Source organism: Myotis davidii, unplaced genomic scaffold, assembly GCF_000327345.1.
Source record: "Myotis davidii unplaced genomic scaffold, ASM32734v1 scaffold142, whole genome shotgun sequence".
NCBI classification, from domain to species: Eukaryota; Metazoa; Chordata; class Mammalia; order Chiroptera; family Vespertilionidae; genus Myotis; species Myotis davidii.
Window position 1 is genome coordinate 1,926,150 of NW_006294400.1, and position 9,898 is coordinate 1,936,047.

The 9,898-nt window shown below is 59.9% G+C and overlaps 1 protein-coding gene across 7 annotated transcripts in view; it reads right to left on the minus strand.

Annotated features, from left to right (window-relative positions):
• Positions 1–9,898, minus strand: part of RALGPS1 (Ral GEF with PH domain and SH3 binding motif 1) — a 221,240-nt gene that overhangs the window by 10,669 nt on the left and 200,673 nt on the right. For 3 of the 7 annotated variants that reach the window (XR_435916.2, XM_006768544.2, XM_006768545.2), the window contains exons 13-15: positions 9,245–9,402; positions 7,009–7,060; positions 1,172–1,255 (exon numbers count right to left, since the gene is read on the minus strand). Coding sequence is in view for 6 of the 7 variants with exons in the window: in XM_006768544.2 (XP_006768607.1) it covers positions 1,172–1,255; positions 7,009–7,060; positions 9,245–9,402 (294 nt within the window). In the remaining variant the exon portion in view is untranslated. Of the gene's footprint in view, positions 1–1,171; positions 1,256–7,008; positions 7,061–9,244; positions 9,403–9,440; positions 9,493–9,898 lie in introns of those variants that run through there. The other 4 variants (XM_006768548.2, XM_006768551.2, XM_006768550.2 and 1 more) reach the window with 4 other exon arrangements.

Genomic DNA, 9,898 nt, shown 5'->3' on the forward strand with positions numbered 1-9,898 from the left:
GCCTGACCCGGGCACCCCGCAGCCCTGCACCCCATCCTGACTCAGGCCCCTCACAGCCCCTGCACCCCATCTGACCACTGCTTCCTCTCCACTTGGGGAACTTGGGGATCACACAGCCCCTCCTTTTTGCGTTGGCAGAAGCCTGGAGGAGCATGGAGGAAGTGCGAGAGGTGGGGTGAAGTGAGAAGGGGCACAGGGGACCCCCACACTGCCAAGCTCTGCACCTTTCTCAGGGTTCCTCTTTCACCCCCTGCCATGGGGATTCAGGCGCCACCTATGGGTGAAGGCATCCAAGTGCAGCACCAGCCCGTCAGCCCAATTTCAGACCCAGAGCTCTGCTTACTGTCCCCCGCAACCCCCCCACCCAATCCAGCCTCCCTAGGCCCCTCCCTCAGCCTGCACCTTCCCCCAGGGAACACCACCCACCCAGCTGAGCCCAAACCTAGGGGTTTTCTTCTCTCACCCTCCACCCCTGCAACGCCTGCCTGTCCACCTCAGCCATCCCACTCCGCCCAGCTCCGCAGAACTTGATCTGCCTGTGACCCATCAGTCCACGCTCAACCTTGGTCTCACAGCAGCGACTCCTGCCTTCCTCCCGTGTACTCCACGCACGGCCAGGATGGCCTGGTCACGCCACCTCCCCGACCTTCCAGGCCCACTTTCACTGTCTCCATTGCCTTTGGACCACCACCCTTCCCCTTTCCCCTCACTTCCCCCCCACCCCCCACCCCCGTTGGTTGTGGCTCCGCCCACTTGTCCAGCCTCATCTTATACGCTCTCCTCTCTCATTTCCTTGGATCCTGCCTTTCCTTTGCGTGGAATCTCCCGCTATTCCTGCCTCAGGCCCACGGACTGTCCCTTTGCCTTGGGCGCCCTTATAACCCCTCTGCCTCCCACCCTTATTTCACCAGGTTAATTCCTACCTCTCTTCCCGTCTTTTCTCCAGGGAGCCCCTCCCTGCTCTCTCCTCCCAGGGCCCCCCCTTCTCTGAGACCTGGGATTTTCTCTTCGTTTAGGTCTCTTCTGTAGCAGCCTCGTGGGCTGAGGCAGCGGCCGTGTCCATCCCGTCCACAGCCTCTAGCACAGAGCGTGGCACCCCGCACACGGCGCCCAGCAGGCACCGTATTGCTCTCTGTCGCGTGGACGGACGGACACATGAATAAATGGATACCTGTAGACGCAGCTCCGGGTCCTGGGAGAATTCCGAACTGGAACTCTCCAGTTGGGCCCCAGCGTGGCGTAGAGACGTCCCCTGCTTTAGAGGAAAAGGCTGAGTGTTAGCGACAGGCTGGGGGGACAGGTAGCTGATGGAGGCGAGAGCCTCTCAGACAGTGGGCATCAGCTCAGGAAGCCCCCCACACACACATCCCCCCCCCCTCCCCGCCCCACGGTCTGGGGCAGCTGAGCTGCCAGTTGCTGAACAGACGCCCCAGGTAAGTTCTCCGTGGGAGGGTGAGTGCAGTGAGCAGCCTGATGCAATACAGAAAACAATGGATCTGCTGTAGTTTCTGAAAAGCTTGGGTACTTCATGATTGGCCACACCGCTGGGCACCGGGAAACGGGGGTCACACCACGTCACCCTGTGAGTGAGCTGCTCCCCGCCCAGCCACACGGGGCTCCGTGAGCGGGCAGGTCTGGGAGTGAACTTCATGGTGCCATCCCTGTGTGGGGGGGGAGTCTCCTCATTTGGTCCGAGTTCCCGCTGAGCCAAGGCTGGTGTGGAGCTGGAAACTGGCCCCTTCTCTCACCCTCTCTTCTCAGGGGTCTCTTTTCCCCAGCGCCCCAGCAAAATGTGCAACCAGAGCGGACTGTCTGCTGACACTAGGAGGTCCCAGCCCCCTCGCCACCATGCCGTCCCCTTTTCTGAGACAGTCCCTGGCTGCACGCTTAGCACATGCGTGGCCGGACTGACGTGCTGATGGAGCTATAAGGCAGCACCTTCCGAGCAGGCTCTCCGGGCGCTTCCTCAGTGAGCGCGGTGCTCCCAAATGCCCAGGGCTGCTGGGGGAGCGCGGACGCCAGGCCATGCACTCCTCCTCTCCGGAGCTTTGTGAGAGCACCATTAGCCTCCCCAGAATGGGGAAACTGAGGCTCCGTGATGTGAGGACACTTGACAGGACTGTGAGCCTAGCTCGCCAGGATCTGAACCCAGTCTGTCTGACTCTGTAGTCTAAGCTCCTCCCACACCTTTCAGGCTGGGCAGAGGCTGGCGTGTCGCATGGTGGAGCCTGCCATGGGACTGGGCCCAGGTCTGGAGGCAGCACTGTGCAGCGGCTCCCTGCAGGCTTCACTGGGAGGCCCCAGTTCTTGAGTTTCTGTGCAGCACACGCTGAATGGGCTTTGTCGGAATGTCTCTGACTGACATGGGCCCCCACTCCAGAACCAACCTTTCCTGGCTGGGAACACGTGACTGAACAGAATGCACCCCAGGAGGGCCACTTTCCAGTCTCCCCCCTCTCCCCCCCGCCAGGGTTGGATCGTGGGGGTGGCAGGGAGGAGTGCTGCAGGAGACAACCCTGCTCATGGGAAGACTGGTCTGGGGAATTGTGGGCTGGCAACCCAGTAGAACATCTCAGTCCCAAAGGGTGTGCAAGCTGGTGATAAGGATGGCGATAGGACGATGGGATGGGGGATGGGAGCGATGGTGGGCACAACGGTGGATGGTGGGGGTGATGAGCTTAGGTGAGGAAGGGATGATGGGGCCAGGTAATGTGCCCAGCGGTATTCATTCACTACTTTGTTTAATCACACAACTCTGGGAGGCAGGCACTGCTCGTATGCCCACCTTTTGGATAAGCAATCTGAGGCTTGGAGAGGCGCAACTTGCCCAAGGTCACGGCACTAGGAAAAGGAAGAGTGGGGGGTGCTGTTGAGGATGCAGCCGGGTCCTGCTCGCGCCAACAGCACCGCGCGGATTCAGGCTAGCCGACAGGCCTGCAGGACACTTCCCGGACAGTTTTCTAGGTGCCACAGTAGCTGGCAGGTACCTTGGAGGCTGAATTTCATGATTTAACCCCGAGTCCCTGTTACTGGTCTAGGAGGTTGGGGGGCAGGGAGAAGTCTTGGATAGTAAGCACCTTGAGGTCTCAGTCATCTTGCCTTAGTGGGAATAGGCCCCCCATGCTTCTATCTCAGTGCACGGAGCCCCTGGTGGGACTGCACCCATGGAGGGCCCACCTGCACCGGCAAACCCTGGATGGGCACTTGACCCTAACCGCTTGCTGATGATTCACCCTCATCTGCAGGCAGGAAGCCGCCGCCCGAGTTCTGTGGGCCCTGGATGTCTCCCCAGCAGCACTTGTTACAGCACTTTGACCGCCTGTGAGCAGCTCTCTCTCTTCCGGGCAATGTCCCTGATCCACTGAGTGGGTCCCTAGGAGCCGCATTTGCACTTAAGTTTAGCTGAGCGGATAGGACACCTGAGCAGAGCCAAGTCAATCCGATATTCTTTCCTGGCAATTAGGAACCGGATGTGAGAGACTGAAAGTTGGGCTCTGTGGCGGGGTGAAGCCATAACACATACACCTTCCCCTCTGTGAGCTGACAGGTCTAGAAGTCCGGGCTGCAGAGAGAGGGGGGGGAGCAGAGCGGATATCCACAGAGAAGGGTCCACACGAGGCCCACGTCCTAGGCCAGTGATGGCGAACCTTTTGAGCTCGGCGTGTTAGCATTTTGAAAAATCCTAACTTAACTCTGGTGCCGTGTCACATATAGAAATTTTTTGATGTTTGCAACCATAGTAAAACAAAGATTTGTATTTTTGATATTTATTTTATATATTTAAATGCCATTTAACAAAGAAAATCAACCAAAAAAATGAGTTCGCATGTCCCCTCTGACACGTGTGTCATAGGTTCGCCATCACTGTCCTAGGACCTGACTCTGGGCGGTAGGCATTGGACAGAGAGGTGGCAGATTTCTCGGTACTTATGAAGCTTCAGCAGCTATGGGCAGGGCCCAGCCCTTTTCAGCTGGGGCCCAAGGGCAGGGTCAAGAGAAAGGCCCAGGTACCACTGCTCACTGTTCTCAGGGGCCTAAGCTCCTGGGTGGAGCCTCAGTTGTCAGACTTCAGTGTCTGCTGCTGAGAACAAGGAAGAGACGGCATCTTGAGGGAAACCAATGTCAGAAGCTCAGCTCATCATCCAACTGGGCTGCCACCTGAGACAGAGCAGCCGGACGGAGGACCGGGGCAGGAAGGGCCTGCAGAAACTGGACTGAAGGTGGCAGGTGAGGGACACAAGCCGGGGATTCCTGGCCCTCAGCCTCTGTGAGAATCACCCTGGAAACAGCCGCTCTCGTGGTTGCACCTCAGTTGAAATGGACCCTCACCTCCAGGATGGCCTCCAGAGCTTCACCTCCCTCTCCCAATCGCGGCAGAGTTTGGGATTCAAGAGGCACCTTGCACCCTGGCACACCAGGACATCTGCCAAAGTCCTCTGATCTTCTCAAGGAAGGAAAAGAGTGTCTTTAAAAACAGATTTGAGGGGATCGGGCTTGGGGCTCTGTTGCCCCCACTCCACTTTCCTGGGGTCTCCCTAAGGGGGCTGGGAGATCGTATCTGCTAAGAACAAGCAAACCTCCCACAGCAAAGAAATTAAAACACCAACCTCCTCACCACCCTAGAGCACCCGTGCGTCCGACTGCCGCAGGCCTCTCTACCCCCGGTCAGTGCCTCCTAGGGGCCAGCCAGGGCGGAGGACACTTGCCTTCCCCATAGTCCATCCACTCTGTGATGACTGAGCGGCCATCTGGGAATTTTCTCTTCCCCCCACCCAGCTTTAGACTCCTGATCACCTGCTTGCTGGCAAGAGGTACCTACTGAGTGAAATTCATAAACATCCCAAAGTAAGTTTCCCCAATGGAGCACTTCCACTTATGTGCTAAGTACTCCCTGTGGGCACCCTCCCTGCAGAGCTGAGGGACCTGAGGCTCAGAGATTGAGGGACAGGCCCAAGGTCGCTGAGGCAGCAGGCAGGCCTGACCGCAGGCCCCTCTGATCTGCAGGCAATGTCCAGAGCCAGACTGCGAGGTCTCACTGAGGTGCACTAGCACCCGCTCTCCGGCGGTGACTCTTGGAGACACCACGCACTCCCGGGCCACCTCTCCCATCCTGGCATAATGCTTGGGCCCGGCGGCCTCCTCGGGTCCACTGTGGCCCTCCCACCACGTGTCCCTGGGCTGCTGCTTAACCCTCACCTCTGCAGGGGCACAAAGAAGCACCTGCTGCCTCTACTGATGGCCTGACTGGAGGATTCCCTCCTCCTTTAATTTCTGAGGAGCCCGAGGTTTGCTGAGGTCAGCCTGGTCCACGCCCACAGCCCTACTTCCATGGAGTCCATGGGACAATGGAAAGGCAGCCTCCCTCCCTCCTGAGCGCGTGACCCTCAGGGGGTGTCTGACAGGGAGCAGTTGCTTAATAAATGGGCATTGAATAAATGAATGAGCGAATGAATGAGGGAGGGAGAGAAGGAAGGAAGGAGGTAAGGGAGGAAGGAAGGGAGGGAGGAAGGAAGGAGCCAATGATTAGGTCCAGGTGTGGGTGATGTTCAGGATCTTGGCACCATGATGTCTCCCACTCGATGTCCCCTCATTGGCCTGTGGCCCGGGGAGATTCGGGCGTGCCCAGCAGACCTGCAGTCCGCCCTGATGCCTGCCTGGTTCCCATCCCACTGCTGAGGGGCCCAGATCCAGGGCAGTGGCCTGCCTGCCTGAGAGAATGAGAGCGAAGCAATGCCCCTCCAGGAGCCCCAGAGGGAAGGGCCTTGTTGCCCCCACTTCCTGCCCTCCATCAGGGGTTCACAAGGACAGACAGACTGACCGACCGACATGGGGCCAGTGCTTGGCCTGAAAGGTGGTGGAGAGGTAGGCTCAGTGGTCAGGAAGACGGGGATTTGGGCAGCTCTGCCCCGGCAGAGTGTGAGCAAGCGGGGTCACTTCACCTCTCTGAGCCCAGCTGTCCACGTGCATAAACGGGGGCCCCTGGATAACTGCTGTGTAGCAGCGTGTGAAGACTCGGTGAGACCAGGACGGTGCCTGGCTCACAGCGCCTGCTCTACAAGATCACTCATCACCTGTCACACCTCTGTCTGCCCTGTGAGGACCTGCTGGCCAGCACCCACCTCCTCTCTGGCCATTTTCTGATTATGGGGACTGAGGAGCCAGGAGGCTCAGCACCAGAGGATGTGTGTATGTGAGTGTGTGTGTGTATGCATGTGTGAGGCGTGTATCTGTGTGAGGTATGCATGCGCATGCATGCATGTGAATGTACGTGTGGGTATGTGCACCCACATGTGTAAGAGGATGTAAGTGTGTGTGTGAGTGTGCTGTGTGTGCGGGCCACTGAAGGATGGTGGGAACCTGCTTCTCATAACCTTCCTGTCACTGGTTGCTCCCTGACTCCCTTACAGTCACTACGACACCCTTCACTTTGTGGCCCCGCGGCTGTGGGAGCTCCCCATTCAGAGCCCTGTCTTCCCAGGGCCAGGTGTGCCTGGCACAGAGAAAGCACACTGTGTGGAGCAGGTGCCGAGGTGAATTCCTGAGCTGGAGCCGAACCCTGGGCTGAGGGATCCACGGTGTGGTCACCAGTGCCCAGCAGGTGGTTGTCAGCCCAGGGACTGAGGCCATGTGCTGCAATACTCTCAGACCCCACCAGGCGGAGCAACATGCCGCCTGCAGGCTAGGCCCATCCTCAGGCATCTGGCTGCAAGAACCCACCTTTCAGACCAGTCTCCCCAGCAGCTCGGCCTGAGGGAGAGGCGCTGGCCTTGGCCCTGGGCTAGCTTGGGATCAGGTGATGAGGGGCTGCTCAGAACATGGGGCTGGTCCCCTATCCCTCCTCCCTCAGTGAGTCCTGCCCCTGGGCTGAGCTGTCCTGAGGAGCCACAGAGCAGCCTCCCAGGTGGACCCATGGGATGAGGTTGGGGTGGGTCCCTGCCTGGAGCGGTCTCCAGCTCCCTGGGCCCCGGGCACCTCCTGGGAGGGAGGCCACGCTGAGGCCACACTCACCTTTCCAGCCCTGAAGACATTTCTTCACTAAACTCTGAGCTCTCACTACTGCCTGGAAAAGGAACACAGATCAGTGAGCAAGGCGGCCTCACCCGAGAGGAGCCAATCTGGAAGGGCCTCTTCTCCTGGCTCCCTGGGCCCAGGGCCCCGAGCGCCACAGAAGCGCCAGAGCGATGGCCTCCTGACCCTGGGCTCCTGCTGCTTCTATTTTTGCCTCTCCGCCCCGGGAGGGTGCAAAGCACCAGCTGTCCCACTGTTCCCCGGGGGGCCTCTGCTCCCTTCCCACGGCCCCCGGAAGGCTGCACTGCCTACCCCAGAACACGGGAGTCTGGGTCCTTGGGCCTCTGTTGGGCCTGGCCTGGCCCCCACTGCCTCCCTCTGGCCTAAGGAAAACTGGTGCTAGAACAGGTCTCACCCGGTCAGGACAGAGCAAATAGCACTTCCTCTCCGAGGGTCAGGGCTTGACTAGACACTGGTCAGAGCCGCTGCCCAGCACTGGAAGCCTCGAGGGGTCCCTTAGACCTCCGGCCAGCACACACAGACACACACACACAGGGCTCAAGCGCCCCTCCCCCCCACCTGCTTCTCAGGGGCTCTCCAAGGCCACCTCCAGCACAAGACACACTTTCTTCTGCCACTTCACTGACACCACGTGCCTTTGTATGGACTCTCAGTCCTCGAGGTTCCCTGGGTCAGGGGTCTTGGCCTGGGCTACCTGCTGGCACCGAGGCTGGGCAGTGGGAAAGGGGAAGGAGGGGTCCCAGGCCGCTGGGGGTTACAGGACAGAGAGGACCTGTTCAGCTCCAAATGGCACATGCACACAGCTACCTGCTCCAGGCAGAAAAACCCCTGAGTTTCCGAACACAGGAGCCAAGGGCCACAGCACCGGTGACCTCCCTCCGTACACTGGGTGGCACTGTGACTCAGCTTTCTGTTCAGGAAGAGCAGGGCCTGGGTCCAGGCACGGCTCACACCACCCTCGGCTCCTGCCCTCGCCCAGCCCGGCCTCAGTGCAGTGCCTTCCATGGACAGGAGCATGTGCCTGGCTGAGTGCTCCTGGGCGGCGTTTCCCAGCTGGTTCAGAACCACCCCAAGGACACGCCAAGGAAAGGGTCCCATGGCCACATCCTGAGGGAACTGCGACTCTGGGCCCTGGTGACCACAATGCCCCAGCATTTCAGAGTCTGAGAGGAGACCTGCTCACCTCTGAGCCAGCCTTGCCCCACAGGCTGCCCGGCTCCCCTCCCAGGTGTACCCTCTGAACACACTGCACACTCCTGACTAGGTCCCAACAGGTTGGCTCCTCTAAGGTGGAGGTGGGCGCGGACCTGGCCTGGCACGGGCTTTCTGTGCTGGGAGACGGCTGTCCCCTGGAGTGACGCTGCCGCAGACAGGGCCTGAGCCCCTCTCTGCGGGGTGAGGCCACCGGGTGCGGCACAGTGACAGACAGACACGAGCACACTCCTGGGCATTTCACAGGAGTGTGGGACATTTTTCCTGTCCCCACACACCCTCCCCACACCCATGGGCCCTCCACTCTGCGGCCTCACTGGATCAAACCCCTGCCTGGCAACTATCTATACCACTACCAGCACCAGGAGGGCTCCCTGTTAAGGAAAGCAGACGGACACACGGACACAGGACCACAGAAGCACAAGTATGCTGGAAGGGCACGGCCAGCAGACAGGACACGTGTCTAGTGGCAGAAAGGACGGGTGACCTGGGCACTGCAGGAGGACTCTGCCCTCGCCCATCCCGGCCTCAGCAGGGCAGTGCCTTCCACTGACATGAGCACGTGTCCGGCTGAAGCTCAGGCGTGCAATCGCACCCTTAAGATCACCTTCTCAGCCTCCCTAACTCTAACTTCTCGAAGTGAAGCAAGGACCTGCGTGAGAACCCGGTGGCCCTCATCGCTGTCCTGAGGCAGCCTCCCCACTCTGCCCTAAGGCTGGGGCCTGTGGCTCTCCCGGGACAGAGCCCCGCGGGGCAGCGGCCGGGCTCTGCCAGCTGCCAGCCAGGGACAGCGGGTCTCAGGTATGTGTCTGGCTGCTTCTTCCACCCGTTTGCTGTGCTCAGGGCCACCGGTAGGATGAGGACAAGCTCAGGCATTTCGTGACACCCAGAGGCCAGGAAGGAGAGCCCCTCTCTGCGGGGTGAGGCCACCGGGCGCGGCACAGTGACAGACAGACACGAGCACACGCCGGCTGTGCCATGCTGCCGCGCGCCAGACGCTTACCTAGCGAGAGTCCATTGGTGACGGCGGAGGAGGAGGTGAGGGCGGGGCCCCTGCGAGGGCTGCGGGACTCTAGGACACTGTCGTCCAGCAGGTGCCTCGCTTTCTCCGATGGGAATGTCGCACTTTTACTCTCAACTACACTCAACTGACACATCATACTGGAAACGGAAAGGAAGAGAGAGGCAGAGCTCCTTACCTACGGAGCCTGGGTGGGCTCCACCTGCCTGGGCTCCTGGCAGAGGGCGCACCTGCAGGCAAAGACCTCCACCCAGAACCAGGGAGCACGGCCAGGCTCTGCCCTATCTCACGGCGTGACCTTGGGCAAGTCCCAGCCTTTGTCTGGGCCTCGGTTTCCCCATCTGTCCAGTGGGGACTAACTGTACTTGCTCTTCCTATCTCCCAGGATGATGATGAGGCGTGAGCGAGTGGGTGGTACTTGTGAGCGATGGGGAGCACAGTGAAGGGGGAGTGTGACCCTGCGGCATCATGTCTGGTTCTGGTTCTGGAGTCGCACACACTTGGTCCAAGTCCTTGCTCCCACCTTACAACTGGCAGGTACTTCGCCACACTGAACCTCACTGGGCTCATGCATATCACGGCACCTACCTCTCAGGCCTGCAGGGTTCAGTGAGATAACACATGGCAGGATAGAGC